Source organism: Vipera berus (genome assembly GCF_964194415.1).
Source record: "Vipera berus genome assembly, chromosome: 4".
NCBI lineage: Eukaryota > Metazoa > Chordata > Lepidosauria > Squamata > Viperidae > Vipera > Vipera berus.
Genome location: NC_138206.1, coordinates 44,803,330 through 44,819,109, shown reverse-complemented (window position 1 = coordinate 44,819,109; position 15,780 = coordinate 44,803,330). Strand labels below are relative to the sequence as shown.

The window sequence follows — 15,780 nt, the reverse complement described above, 5'->3', positions numbered from 1 at the left end:
TTTTAGTTTTTATAATTCAAATTCTTAATATTATTTTTTTGCTAAGGAGAACTTTCTTTTGATTAATTTTAAAACTTTATGACTAGTTCTTTATTTTTCTTCTAGATTATATCCCAGGTTGAAAAGGCAGTTACCAGATGTCTAGTTGTTTTGCTGTTTGAAAGATCTCTATAGGTGTCAAAGTATTTATATCCAAATATGCTTTAAAAAACAAAATTTCATTTGAGCCCAATGTCCTTAAAGTGCATGAGGCTGAGAGCTTGATATTCCTTCATTGGCTTCTGGTATTCTATCCAATGTGCTTAAAGTTTCCATTCAGATGTGGGTGATCTGTTGGATTCTCCTGTATCCATAGAAACTCTATAGGTCTGGCCTCACAACCAGGTTACAAATTTCCACCTTAGTATTGTCTTCAGTTATTAGAGCAGTTTACCATTTTCTCCATCCAGAAATTCAACACAAATATGTTTCAAATAGATGAGCTTTACCTGAAGATGCACAGTGAATAGAGATATAGGTATTTTTATGACTGCAACCTGTTACTATGTAAATTTTTAATTTATTTATTTTTTTAACTGGGAATGTTTACAGTGGTTATCTTACTCAATAAGAATTCAGGTTAAGTATGAAGCTGGATTTTAATCAAAATTAAATATTACCATGCTATTTATATATATAAAAAACCCATCTCCATTAACGGGTCACAATGACTGTAGACAATGAGATTAAAAAAATTCCAACACAACTTATACTTCAGATCTCTTTGTATTTATTTATCTATATATTTTTTATTTTTATTATGAACAGTATCAAAGCAGAAGGGTATATTACTGAAATCAGGAACTGTTTATTTCCCACAAGCCACATTTATTTTTTTCTTCTGGCAAAATTATGAAGGCTCTTCCACAAATAGTATAATAATAAAATAGCTTCAAACCAGCAGAAAAACAAGCTGAATTCAAATCTACTAGTTTATGGGAAAATAAATATCATTAATATTTACTATTAGGAGGGTTTCTTTTCTGCTTTGAGAAATCTTAAGAAAAAAAATATTGTCCAAAACAGGTTTTTTTTAACATGTTGCAATGCTGCTCCACCCAGTATGTTTTAAAGATAATATGCAGAAACCATAGCTGCATGGTTATTTGGAATATCAAGGGTTGTCCAAAACATCAAGTCTAGAGTAGAGAAATCAGTAGAAATTGGACATCTTTGCTCACTAGATACATGTTCTGCTAATGCAGGGGGAGTCTTTAGATTCTGCTCTTCATGCTGACCAAGTGAAAGAAATGGTCTGTAATCTTAAAAGGTGATAATGCATAAATATGTCATAACTCTCTTTGTCCATTCAATTCTGAAGCCTACCAACTGAAAAAAAATTGTGAAACACACAACACTGAACCGATGTCTTAAGATGTTTTAAGTAACTCTACTTTCAGTTTGTAATATAACTTGGTGAGGTGTGGTTTGTTTTGCACATGTTGGTTTAGGCCTGGAGATGAGGATCTCACTTTTTGTATCATGCTACTATTTTGCCTACACACCTATCTGCAACTTTACCTTCAAGTAGTGTGTGTGCTGTTGTCCTCGGCTTTGGCCATCACTTTCATTCAGTGCATTGGGTTGCTAAGGAACACAAAGGAAAGGATGACCCATACTCAGGGTTCAAACTTATATTGTAGTGCCATTATCATGCCATTAGCTTGTAGCTAGAGTCAAACTATATTAAATGCTTGGTTATTCAGTTTTTTATCATGCTTTTTTTCCACATGCATTTGTTAAATTGATTTTTACAGTTGTTCCAACTTCTGTATACATTAATTGTATTTTGCATCTGCACTATGCTTGTCATGTTGATAATATGTTATGGTTAATAAGATCATAATAATTATCTGAGGCTGTATATTAATTTTTCATTACATTGGTAGAATAGTAAAATTTGCAGGAAACCACTCTTCAGAACTGCATTGAAATCACTTTCCCACACTGGGATTTCATTCACTGTAATATATAAAGTATATAAAGTACAGAACAAGAATATGCATATATGCAGACAATATATGCACAAAAGTATATGCAGAACGATTGAGGATATTAAAGTGACTGTTGTTTACTGGTACATATTCTAAGGTCACTGAGATGATTGCGCATGCCCAAGATGGCGGACGTGCTTGGCTGAGCTCCGCGAGGAGCTCCAGCAATTTTTGTGACCCTGGGAGCCCTACAGGAATGTCATTCTCTCTGTATTGGGGGTCTGGATTAGGGTCGAGGTTAGCTTCTGATGGCTATTCCTGGAACTGCTGTGCTGCTCGTCTGGCTTGTCGGAGGGCCCCGGCTGTTTGGAGGAGTTTCGGAGAGCCGTGCTGGCCCGGAGGAACTGCCTGAGCCCCGCGCTGTGTTTTTCAGCGCCGATCAGCTGACTTTCCTCCGCGGCGCCGACCAGCTGCTTGTCGGCTTTTTGGAAGGCCCCGGCTGCTCGGCTGTTTGGAGGAGTTTTGGAGAGCCGTGCAGGCCCAGAGAAACTGCCTGAACCCCGCGCTGTGTTTTTCAGCGCCGATCAGCTGACTTTCCTCCGCGGCGCCGACCAGCTGCTTGTCGGCTTTTTGGAAGGCCCCGGCTGCTCGGCTGTTTGGAGGAGTTTTGGAGAGCCGTGCAGGCCCAGAGAAACTGCCTGAACCCCGCGCTGTGTTTTTCAGCGCCGACCAGCTGATTTTCCTCCGCGGCGCCGACCAGCTGTTTGTCGGCTTTTTGGAGGGCCTCGGCTGCTCGGCTGTTTGGAGGAGTTTTGGAGAGCTGTGCAGGCCCAGAGAAATTGCCTGAGCCCCGCGCTGTGTTTTTCAGCGCCGACCAGCTGATTTTCCTCCGCTTCGCCGACCAGCTGTTTATCGGCTCTTTGGAGGGCCCCGGTTGCTCGGAGGAAGTTTGGGAGAGCCGTGCGGGCCCGCAAGAACTGATTGAGCCCTGTGCTAGATTCTCGGCGCCGACCAGCTGACTGTGCCCCGCAGCGCCGACCAGCTGTTTGTCGGCTTTCCGGAGGGCCCCGACTGTTCTGAGGATTTTGGAAGAGCCGTGTAAGCCCGGAAGACCTGGCTGAGCTCCATACTATGCTTTTCGGAGCCCGGAACAACTTGACGGAGCCGGCGACTTCGAGGAGAACTTTTCAGTTGCTCAGGAGCCGGATGCTGGTTGAGTTACAACTACCATTATGAACTATGGCTTGGAGCAGTGTCAGCGTTATAAACTGGAGTGGTGGAGACGGCCCTAGTTGCCCTCTGAGACGGCTGGCGGTGAGGGAGTTGGAGCGCCGCGACCGCCCTGGGACGGTGACTATGGCTGGGTGGAGTATGGCCTTTATGCCGGGACATCTGGAGGCATGGACTATTGTCGTTCACTGGACCATATCCTTGAACCCCACTCTGTGACTTTATGGGTTTTTACCCTAATCCATCTTGCTGACTGGTTTCCCCTATTGTCCTCCCTTTCTCCTTTCCCCCTGGGCTGTGGAAGGTGCCGGGTGTATAATCACTGTGAGAGAGTGATTAAGAGCTAAGAGTTTCCATCTGTGCCGTCTTAGAGGTGAGAGCTCTAGGCGGCATCTCTTTCCCCGGCTGCATATTTCAGGCTGCTTCCCGGTTCTGACCGTTGTGAGAGAACGGGGATTGTCCCGGGGTTACCCAGCTCTAGTGGCAGAAGAGCTGGGTTTGCAGTCTGGATGCTCTCCTTCCACTTTTAAGATCCTCCCATTTTATTTACTCGATCCGGGTCTGTTTTTGCTGTACTATCCAATTTTACTATGGTCTTGAGATACTCCAGCACGGTTTTACTCGCTCTCAGGGGTGCCCCCCCCATCCTGGGAGCGACCCGCCTTATTTTTTAATTCACCTCTTGATGACGGGTCTGATTGTTGGGACCCTGAGAGATGGCCGGGCAGAAACAGGGGCCTAAGATATAAATTTAACAAGAGGCCCCTGATTACTTTTTTAGCTAAATTTTTTGTAGGGTTAGGGAGGGGGGAGGGTTGTGGTTGGTTGGAGAGGGGGGGCACTCCGCCAACTGCTGTTCAGACCAGGCCTAGGAGAGATCGCGTTGAGAGGGAGCCGGGGTCGGTCATCTCTGGAGCTCTGGAGCGGGTCGTGGGAATGCCAATTCCCACGACGATAGGGAATGGCTGCAGGTGTAAGATCAGAGGGCCGTATCGACCTCCGGGAGGGCCTCTCCGCTATTTGCAAGCGGTGAGGCGCTCCGACCCTCTGCCTTCGACCCAAGGCTCTGGGAGCGGGGATGCGCAGCCACCTGAGTTCCGACTGGTGTACCTAAATGCCAGGTCCGTTGCTAATAAGGCTCCCCTCGTCCGGGATTTAATCGAGGGTGAGCAAGCGGACCTGGCTTGCATTACGGAAACCTGGTTGGGCCCAGAGGGTGGTATCCCCCTGGTGGATCTCTGCCCACCAGGCTTCCGGGTGCTACACCGGCCTCGGACTCAGGGTAGGGGTGGGGGAGTGGCTGTAGTTATGAGGGAGACCTTATGTCCGCAGGAGGCCACCGTTCCTCAGATAGTCGAGTGTGAATCTCTCTTATTGAGGTTCGGTCCTAGGGCGCAGTTGGGCTTGCTGCTCGCGTACCTTTCGCCCAGTCGCGTAGCAGCAGCCCTGCCTGAGCTTCTCGATATCCTCTCAGGGCTGGTGATTGAGTTTCCTAAACTAATGGTTTTGGGAGACTTCAATCTACCATCCCTGGGAGGAGCATCTGAATTAGCTCGGGAGTTCATGGCTTCCATGACGGCCATGGACCTGACGCAGGTAATTCATGGACCAACCCATGAGGGAGGCCACACCCTTGAGTTGGTTTTTTTATCTGGTCGGTGGTTAGATGATCTTGGTGGGGGCTCCCCAATTGTTATGCCCCTGTCATGGACCGATCATCATCTCCTGCGGCTGGTCTTCCGTTTTGCCACTCCCCACCGTGGGGTTGTTGAGCCAACTAGATGGTTCCGCCCCAGGCGCTTAATGGACCCTGAGAGGTTTCAGGCAGCGCTGGGGGCCCCACCTGCCTCCCCAGCTCACAGCTCGGCAGATGCCTTAGTGGAGGCCTGGGAAAGGACGGCCACGGAGGCACTTGACCGAGTTGTACCCTTGCGGCCCCTGACCCGGCGCAGATCCCAATGGGCTCCATGGTTTTCCGCGGAGCTCCGGGAGATGAAGCGTCGGAGATGGGGCCTAGAGAGCGTCTGGAGGTCCACCCGATCTGAATCCGACCGATTGCGACTAAGAACCCATATTAGGTCTTATCTCGCTGCGATGAGGGTAGCGAGATCTAACTACTTCGCTGCCCTCATCGCGTCCGCAGATAATCGCCCGGCCGCCCTGTTTAGGGTGACCCGCTCCCTCCTCAACCAGGAGGTTAGTGAGGATCCCTTGCAGGGGCGTGCCGAGGAATTTAGTCAACATCTGTCGGACAAAATCGCTCGGATTCGGACCGGTTTGGACTCCGACTGGGCAGTATCGGACGATCAGGACACGAGCGATCTTGTCGATGTCACCTGGGAGGAGTTCGATCCTGTGACTCCGGAGGAAGTGGACAGGATCATGGGGAGGCTGAGCTCCACCACATGTTTATTGGACCCGTGCCCTTCCTGGCTGGTTTATGCAGCCCGGGAGGGGACACGAGGCTGGTTCCAGGCGGTTATAGCTGCTTCTTTGAGTGAGGGTAGTTTTCCCGCCGCCTTGAAAGAGGCGGTGGTGAGACCTCTCCTCAAGAAGCCTACCTTGGATCCGGCTGTTTTGAATAACTTTCGTCCGGTCTCCAACCTTCGCTTCCTTGCGAAGGTTGTTGAGAGTGTGGTGGCGCACCAGCTCCCTCTGGTCCTGGATGAAGCGGATTATCTAGACCCGTACCAATCGGGCTTCAGGCCTGGGTACAGCACGGAGACGGCATTGGTCGCGCTGGTGAATGATCTCTGGAGGGCTCGGGACAGAGGATACTCCTCTGTTCTAGTCCTATTAGACCTCTCAGCGGCTTTCGATACCATCGACCATGGTATCTTGCTGCGGCGTCTCAGGGGATTGGGAGTGGGAGGCACGGTTCTTCAGTGGTTCTCCTCCTATCTCCTGGGACGCTCGCAGTCGGTGTTGACAGGGGGGCAGAGGTCGACCGCGAGGCCTCTCGCTTGTGGAGTCCCTCAGGGGTCGGTCCTCTCGCCCCTTCTGTTCAACATCTACATGAAACCGCTGGGTGAGATCATTCGTGGTTTTGGAGTTGGGTATCATCAGTATGCTGATGATACCCAACTTTTCATTTCGACCCCAAACCACCCCAGTGATGCCCTCGACGTGATGTCCCGGTGCCTGGAGGCGGTCCGGGTCTGGATGGGGAGGAACAGGCTTCGTCTCAACCCTGACAAGACGGAGTGGCTGTGCGTACCGGCATCCCGGGATATTCAGGATATCCCACCCCTCATTATGGGGGGTGAGTCATTACCTCCTGTAGATAGGGCTCGCAACTTGGGAGTCCTCCTGGATTCACAGCTCTCTTTAGAAGACCATATTGTAGCTGTAACTAGGGGGGCGTTCGCCCAGGTTCGCCTGGTGCGCCAGTTGCGGCCCTATCTAGACCGGGATGCCTTGCGCACGGTCACTCATGCACTCGTGACCTCTCGTCTTGATTACTGCAACGCTCTCTACATGGGGCTACCCTTGAAGACCACTCGGAGGCTCCAACTGGTACAGAATGCAGCCGCGAGAGTTGTGTCGGGGGTCTCCCGATACTCCCGTGTTACACCTTTGCTCCGCGAGGTGCATTGGTTACCAGTTGTCTTCCGGGTGAGGTTCAAGGTGTTGGTAATGACCTACAAAGCCCTCCATGGCATGGGTCCAGAATACCTTGGGGAGCACCTGCAGCCGGCGTCAACTTCCCTCCGCCCAGTACGCTCCCACAGAGAGGGCCTCCTCAGGGTGCCGCCGGTCAAAGAATGCCGACTGGTGGCCCCCAGGGGGAGAGCGTTCTCTGTGGGTGCACCGGACTTATGGAACCATCTTCCGGTAGAGCTCCTGATGGCGCCCGACCTCCGCTCCTTCCGGCGCGACCTTAAAACCTATCTCTTTAAGGAAGCGGGCCTGGCCTGATGGGACGGGGTGGGTTTGTTATTTGTTATTATGACTTCAATTTTAAATTTGTACTATGGGCATTGTTTAATCATGTTTTAATAATTTTAACTTTTGTATCTGTTTTTTACGTATTGCCCTGTTAACCGCCCTGAGTCTCTTGAGAGAAGGGCGGTATATAAATTAAATTAATAATAATAATAATAATAATAATAATAATAATAATAATAATAATAATAATAATAATAATAATAATAATAATAATAATAATAATAATAATAATGATTGTTTATGAATGTAAATATGACCATAGTTGGTTTCTGATACTGTATAATATTTATTTATTTATTTTATTTACATCATGCCTTTAAAAAAAAGCAACTCCAAATGGTGAACATAGCTAATACTCCTTCCTATTTTCCCCACAACAGCCCTGTGAGGTGAGTTGGGCTGAGAGAGTTTCACCCACCTAGTTTTCATAGCTAAAGTGACACTAGAACTCAAGGTCCCCCAGTTTCTAGCATGATGACTTAACCACTAGACCAGGGGTAGGCAACCTTAAGGGACGTGGTGGCTTAGTGGGTTAGGACGCTGAGCTTGTCGATCAGAAGGTCGGCAGTTTGGCGGGTCGAATCCCGAGTGCCGCATAACAGAGTGAGCGCCTGTTACTTGTCCCAGCTCCTGCCAACCTAGCAGTTCGAAAGCACGTAAAAATGCAAGTAGAAAAATAGAGACCACTACGGTGGGAAGGTAACAGCATTCCGTGCGCCTTTGGTGTCTAGTCATGCCAGCCACATGACCACGGAGACATCCTCGGACAAGCGCTGGCTCTTCGGCTTTGAAACAGAGATGAGCACCGGCCCCTAGAATTGGAAACGACTAGCATGCATGTGCGGGGGAACCTTTACCTTTACGTTTAAGCAACCTTGGCTCTTTTATGACTCATGGACTTCAACTCCCAGAATTCCTGAGTCAGCTATGCTGACTCAGGAATTCTGGGAATTGAAGTCAATGAGTCATAAAAAAGCTGAGGTTGCCTACCCCTGCACTAGACAAAACTGGTTCAAGTAAATACAATAAAAATTATGTAGTCTATATATGATTGGATCTGAAATTGCCTTAACTGATTTAGAGTTGAGTTAAACAGTTTCGATTTTTGTTGTACAAAAATTCACTATGTTTGGATTTGGCCCACAAAGTTGTTCCTTTGCTGCCCTTTTTTCATCAGTACCTAAACTAGGCAAAATAAATTACATATTGATATTGATGGTACAACATAGATAATGACCTATTGATGTGGCTTGCTTACACCAAATTGCTAGATAATTTGTTTAATCTGTTTATGAATACTGCATCTGTGCATGATGATGAAAGAATGCTGCTATTGTCCAGTTATACAAAAGGAAAAATAGGAAGAACAAAAAACAACAAGGTAGAGAAAAGTATTATTTGGGAAGTACAGTGTTGCTTTGTGAAAACATTGAATGTATAGATCAGATATTTTACTCTTTAGTAAGTCACTGAGAAATCTACAAATGTGAAAAAGATTTATAACACAACTGTTGATTTAAAGAAAGAACATAATTTGGAATTGAACTATGTAACTTTATGCACAAACATGGTATTGGACTTGTAGATATTACAGGATGGTCTATGATGAAAGTAAAGTATGCATAAAAATAAGTGGAATACTTAGCAAATGGTTGCATGGAACAAGGTAAAGATGTGTGGTTGGACAAATTTATGAGCATACTTGGTATTATTAGAGCTATTTTGTTTGGGGATATAAGTGTATGCAATTGAAGCCACATTATTTGGATGAGAATACAAAATGATTTGCAGTGAATGCTAGTATGACTGAATGATAACAGTGTAGGAGGAGAATGGATATGATAATCCATATAGATATAAACCAAGATTTTTTTGATGCTAAAGGAAAATGCAGAGTGAACAAATGTAAGCTACACTAGTGGCAGTAGAGTACTCTAGTAGTGTTGAATGAATATTCATTGAATACAAGAGTGAGTGACTAGTACAAAGAAATACACAGAAGTACATTTCAAAACAAATGTATGAAGGGAGAATGAACAGATGAATAAGAGGAAAAAGAAAACTAAGAAACTTTGGTTGGAGGAAGTTGGTAATTTCCTGAAAAAAGAGGGAAATGAGAAGATTAAAAAAGAAATGGTAACATACTAATTGGACGTGATGGATGAAAGAATGTTTGCAAGAATTGAAATATATGAAGTAAACTAGAATTATGAGTTCTGCTGGAGTAAATTAGCTGTACTTTCTTTTATTATCTCATGTATTAACATCATCTTTTAATTCCTTTTAGTGCTCTATTTAATGTTGTTTATCCTGAATTTAAAGATAGTCTAAGCTGTGAAGACCTTTTCCCAATGAATAAATGAAAAGGAAGGAAAGAAAAGGAGTCCAACATTACTATAGTCTGCTTACATTTTTTCTTTGGACTGCAGTTTATGTTTAACATGATCAAAATTTTGCACTGAATAAATTATATAAGAACCCCCATATGTAAAATAAATGAAACAGTGCATCAAATGCAAGTTTACTCCATATTTTTTTTGTTTTCTTTGTTTTTAAATTAAACCTTAAAAAGGAAATAAAAATATTATCCTTGTATTATTAAGTTAAATACTTCTAATACTTAAATTCTCATATTGTATAAAAGAAAAACTACAGGTTTTAATAGATGATCCCAGTTGATTAAAATATCAGCAATGAAAATCATAGGATGCATACATGCAAAGAATTAAAGATGCAATTTATTGGTATATTGAACATTTAATTGAACATTAAAAAAACAGGAAATCATGAAAATGTTATTAAATTTATTACATGCATTGTTACGTAAAGTTTAAAATATTGAGAAATAGTTTAGCTGGCCTTTCTTTATGCCATATAAACATTTTTATGACATTTACTTTTATAATTGTTCATGCAAGATCAATTACCATATTTTATAAAGGAAAAAAATGAAGGCAATATGCAGGGATTTAGTAAAAAATTTAAAATAATAATAATAATAATAATAATAATAATAATAATAATAATAATAACAACAACAACAACAACAACAACAACAACAACTATCTGTCAACAACAACAACAACATCTCTCTGAAGATGTACTTTAGAGAAATTAAAGTAGAAAAGTGTACTTACCAGAAGAGAATTAGATCGATGATTATGTGAACACTGCTGAGAAAAAAAATCTGTAGTATGATCCAGTCTGTTATGTCCTCCATAATCTGGAGCATCAGAATCCAAGGCAATTTTATATGTATGGCAATAGTTAAGGATTTCTAAAGCAGATTTACATCATTTAAAATAAAAAATACACGTATATAACATTTAGATATTATATGTTTTGTATGTCATGAGCCGAACACACATAACCTTCCATTAGCATGCTGGGGTCACATTACAAAAAAAAATATCAAAGCTGTCAAAAAATAAATTTCATTTGCTTAATCTTTTTTTAGATAAATGTAATTAGACCTAAAGAAAATAATTAGATGTAGTTATCTTTCAATATACAAAATACAGATGACTCTTAGTATGTTTAGCAATTTTCTTCTTCTATATAATTATAATTAGGGAACAAATTTTGAAGACAGTTTAGGGAAATAAGTTGTTATAAGGAATCAAACTGCTCTCTAATTTACATGAACAAGGGTTATATATACTACTATTCAAGTACCTGTTTATTATTCAGTATAAAATATATTTACCTATTTTACCTGAAGGAATAAATTTAGTCTATACCCAGTTATTTAGTAATAACCTGCTTGTAGGAAAAATGAATTTATTTTGGTGTAAACATGTGTAAGACTGCCAGTAATTATGAATTAAATATAAAAACAAAATACTTAATTTATGAACTTTGGTCCCACTTAATTTACTCATGGTTTACCACCATTAACTCAATGTGACTAAAGTCATAATTATCAAAATGTTTCAAGTGGAAACATAGAGGATTAGTATGAAATTTAATACAATGAGAACTTTGAATTGGGAACTTTGAAAAATGAAAAGCTGTGAAATTTATTTACAGACAAAGAAATGTCAAATACCATTCATGTATCCATACACAAACACACATAAATATATTCAAGAAAAGTCTGGACTTGACAATCCTGCCACAAGCAAGATCCCTAAAGCAAGAACGACCCTTGACTCCATTCAATGTAAAAGTTTTACTTTACTAAAGGCCAAGTGGATTCCAATATAGCAAAGCCAGAACTGAGGTTAGCAAGCCAAATTTTCATAAATATTTTTTCCCATTTTTCCCTTCCCATTTTTGATCTCTCACTGTCCAATCATATTCAAATAAAATGTTTGGAACAGTCTCATCATCTGTAGAGTAGGCGGCACAAAGGTGCATGCCTTTCCCAGCTATCTGACCTTGAAGTTCTGTCATAGAAAGTATGATAAGTTGTTAGCCTCCCCCTCTCCCATCCAACACCCTCCCAACACCCTCCCTCCATCGTTCATGGCAGACTGTCAGCCAGTGAATGCGAAGTGCATGAGTGAGATGGCAATTCTAACAGGTCCAGTTAATGTAAGGAAGGCTGCTATAAATCTATCAGGATACCACAACCTTTGAAATCATTCATTCATAATTCCTAAAAGCTAATTCAGATTTCTTATACTGTCACACAGCTACAATCAGGCTGCATTTTCTTTGGGCCTTGTTTGTAACATTGTCACATTTCCAAAAGCTTTTCAAGTATCCTTACTTTGTTAGATAGGCTTGTTTCTTTCCAAAGATACAGATTGATAATGATATGGCAACTACAGGTGAAACTCGAAAAATTAGAATATTGTGCAAAAGTTCATTTATTTCAGTAATGCAACTTAAAAGGGGAAACTAATATATGAGATAGACTCATTACATGCAAAGCAAGATAGTTCAAGCCGTGATTTGTCAAAATTGTGCTGATTATGGCGTACAGCTCATGAAAACCCCAAATCCACAATCTCAGAAAATTAGAATATTGTGAAAAGGTGCAATATTCTAGGCTCAAAGTGTCCCACTCTAATCAGCTAATTAAGCCATAACACCTACAAAGGGTTCCTGAGCCTTTAAATGGTCTCTCAGTCTGGTTCAGTAGGAATCACAATCATGGGGAAGACTGCCGACCTGACAGTTGTGCAGAAAACCATCACTGACACCCTCCAGGAGATTTTGGAGCACTTCATGCTTCCTTCCGCAGACGAGCTTTATGGGGATGCTGACTTCATTTTCCAGCAGGACTTGGCACCTGCCCACACTGCCAAAAGCACCAAAACCTGGTTCAATGACCGTGGGATTACTGTGCTTGATTGGCCAGCAAACTCGCCTTACCTGAAACCCATAGAGAATCTATGGGGCATTGCCAAGAGAAAGATGAGAGACATGAGACCGAACAATGCAGAAGAGCTGAAGGCCGCTATTCAAGCATCCTGGTCTTCCATAACACCTCAGCAGTGCCACAGGCTAATAGCTTCCATGCCATGCCACATTGAGGCAGTAATTGCTGCAAAAGGGGCCCAAACCAAGTACTGAGTACATATGCATGCTTATACTTTTCAGAGGTCTGATATTGTTCTATGTACACTCCGTGTTTTATTGATTGCATGTAATATTCTAATTTTTTGAGATTGTGGATTTGGGGTTTTCATGAGCTGTACGCCATAATCATCACAATTATGACAAATCACGGCTTGAACTATCTTGCTTTGCATGTAATGAGTCTATCTCATATATTAGTTTCCCCTTTTAAGTTGCATTACTGAAATAAATGAACTTTTGCACAATATTCTAATTTTTTGAGTTTCACCTGTATAGCTTTTCTATTTTAGCAATGTTCTTGATAGATCTTTGGCTAAATCTGGGACCAAGTCATTCCAATTGATGGCATAGGGTTTCCTACCTAAGCAGGAGGTTGGACAGAAGACCTCCAAGGTCTATTCTATTCTATTCCATTCCATTCATTTTATCCCATCCCATCCCATCCCATCCCATCCCATCTCATCCCATCCCATCCCATCTTATTTTATCCTATGGAAGTAGAGAGCTCTAATTTCCTGTTTCTGGATTATCTTTGGGTATTGTTCCAAAATTTTTCATGTCTGTAGAAAGCCAGGGATCTCTATATGTGTGTGTGTGTGTGTGTGTGTGTGTGTATGTGTTGAAAGAGAAAAAGATCTTGGAGAAACAAAGGTTGCAAGAATGTGTATTAAGTTAGAAAACAGAAGGCACGAGGAACAAACTTAGACTGACTTTTCCCTAATTCGCTTGAATGTACAAGGGGAGAGGCAAAAAGTCAGGTTTTCAAGATTCTATTAGTAAGCCTGTATCAACAGAATACCAGCCAGATTGTTGATACAATTCCCTGACTTGGCTTACCCGAAAGGACTAACAGTCTCCCACACAGAACATTTTTATCCCTAGCCTACAGCAATATATTTCCTATTAGAATGATAATGGACAGATATAACACCACCTGAAAATAATGCACATGCATATATTCCAATATAGAGGTTGAATCTATAATATCACATGTGTTGATAAATTCTCACTGCGGCAATGGCAAACTTCTCCCACACTACAAGAGTATGCTCAAGAGGTTGCCACTTTCCCTTAATGGGACTAATTTCCCCCCAGAACGCTGCAAGATTCTGATCAACAGCTATGGTTTACAGAAATTACTTAATATTGCTCTTACATTAGTAACTGTTCTTGAAAAATTAAATGATGAAAATTACTTAGGGCAGCCTTTGCTTGACCTAAATCTCTGCAAATGTATTAAGTGTGTTCAAAGCTGATGCTTAAGTCAGCATGTTTCACAGAGGGTTGACCCAGAAAAACTCCTAAAACAGCATGCAGAATCTTTCTTCCAGTAATTGTTTATACTGACAATCATCTTTAGTTCCTCCTTGCCTACCACAAACAAGAGATCAAAATACTATTTGGATTACTTTATGGCTGCTTCTCCATTAAAATATGATTTCAGCAGGTGCCTGCACACTGCCAGCACACTGCTGAAATGATTCATTATGTACTTATAGAGGTAAAACAAGCATGTGAAGTGTTGATGGCAGCTGTTAAGTCACTAGCGATATAAAATAACACAATGAAGGTTGAGCAAAACTGTAAGAAAATCAGTCTATCAAAGGCACAGAAGCAACAATTAGATACCAGCATCTAAATTAGACCAAGTGATATAGAAGCTATAAAGCAAGTAAAAATTATAGCCAATTATAAACCAATTATTTTGTTGCCAGGTATCTCCACATTCAAATTATGGAAAGCCTCAGGAAAAGGATATATTAAAATATAGAAGCTGTTATGCTAAAAAGTATCTGCTAGGCCCAAAGGCCTTTTTTGCCAAAATGCTCTGCATTTTTTTCAGCTTTATTTAATCTTACTTTTTCTTCCTGTCATTTGAAGTCTTTTCTCTCCATAGCCTTCTTCATTTCATCATTTCTCCTAATATCTTTTTCATACATAGTGCCCCTGACACTTCTGCGGCATTTTCTAACATAATAATTCTTGTGTTTTAAGTAGGTTCCTTTACTGTTTTTCCTTATGTCATTTCTATATATTATGCTGGGAGACTAATTTGTCTTCAAATACTTTTTATATAAGTCTTACTCTTATATATTATATAAAGACTTATTCTTACTGAAGTTGTTTCAGTTTAATTTATTTTTCATTTCTTCTCCTTTATATTCCCTTTTTTCTTCAAAGTTCCATTGCTGACACCACCTGCATGGAACATTGAGTCTGGGAATATGAATCACAGACTGAAAAATACTGTAGAACAGAAATATCTGCCCATTCATTCCTTAATGCAAATGGGTAGAAATATATCTTCCTAACAAAATTCTCTAACTAACCCCTTTTCCTTTCAATAAATCTGACTAATAGACTTGTGCATTTTGGGGGTATGATCAGCTGTTATGGGCTTGGCATTATTAATAACAGACTTTCCTCACTCTTGTTATCCACTAATTATCTCAACCTTTTATCAGTCATATCAAATCAATCAACTTTTCATGTGGTGTTGCTCATCTGAGGTTGTATTTACCTGCTTTTAAGAACTGCTAAGGGCCAGATGATTTTTACTATGTCCTGGTACGTATAACCACAGAACTCAAAAAGGATGTTCTTTTCTTTTTCTCATGATGTAGGTTCAATTCTAGCAAGATGGAGTTGCTTTGGGTTTGGAAACCATCTGAGTATTTCATTGTTGGTTATAGATGCTGCTGGTTTTGAATTTAATCATAAGCTGGAGGACCTTTTGGACTTGAAGGTCTTCCTCACAGTTAGATGATTTCTATATCTGGTGTACCAATTATGGCCATTCCTGGATCAAGAGGCTCTGTGGACGGTCACTTATGCTTTGGTCATTTATTGCTTGGATTACTGCAGAACAGTCTACATGGAAGTGCCCTTGCAAATAATCTAGAAAATATAGCTGGTCCAAATGCAATGCATGGATTATATGACCTTTTTATATTTGAGATTTGCCAACTCAAAATGTTTATGCTTAAAGAGTATTTCCTTAGACTATATTGGAAAGTTTTTCCTTAATTATTGTTACTAATGATCAGGGTCCACAATATTGTCAGGGATGCTATACATCCTCTCCATGACCAGTTTTCCT

General features: G+C 41.6%; 1 protein-coding gene across 2 annotated transcripts in view; it reads right to left on the bottom strand.

The window, feature by feature from the left end:
* GBE1 (1,4-alpha-glucan branching enzyme 1) overlaps positions 1-15,780 on the bottom strand; it is a 134,630-nt gene that overhangs the window by 6,958 nt on the left and 111,892 nt on the right. The window contains exons 15-16 of one of the 2 annotated variants that reach the window (XM_081327310.1): positions 10,289-10,406; positions 1,561-1,626 (exon numbers count right to left, since the gene is read on the bottom strand). In XM_081327310.1, the coding sequence (XP_081183436.1) occupies positions 1,561-1,626; positions 10,289-10,406 (184 nt within the window). The remainder of the gene's footprint in view (positions 1-1,560; positions 1,627-10,288; positions 10,407-15,780) is intronic. The other variant, XM_081327311.1, reaches the window with a different exon arrangement.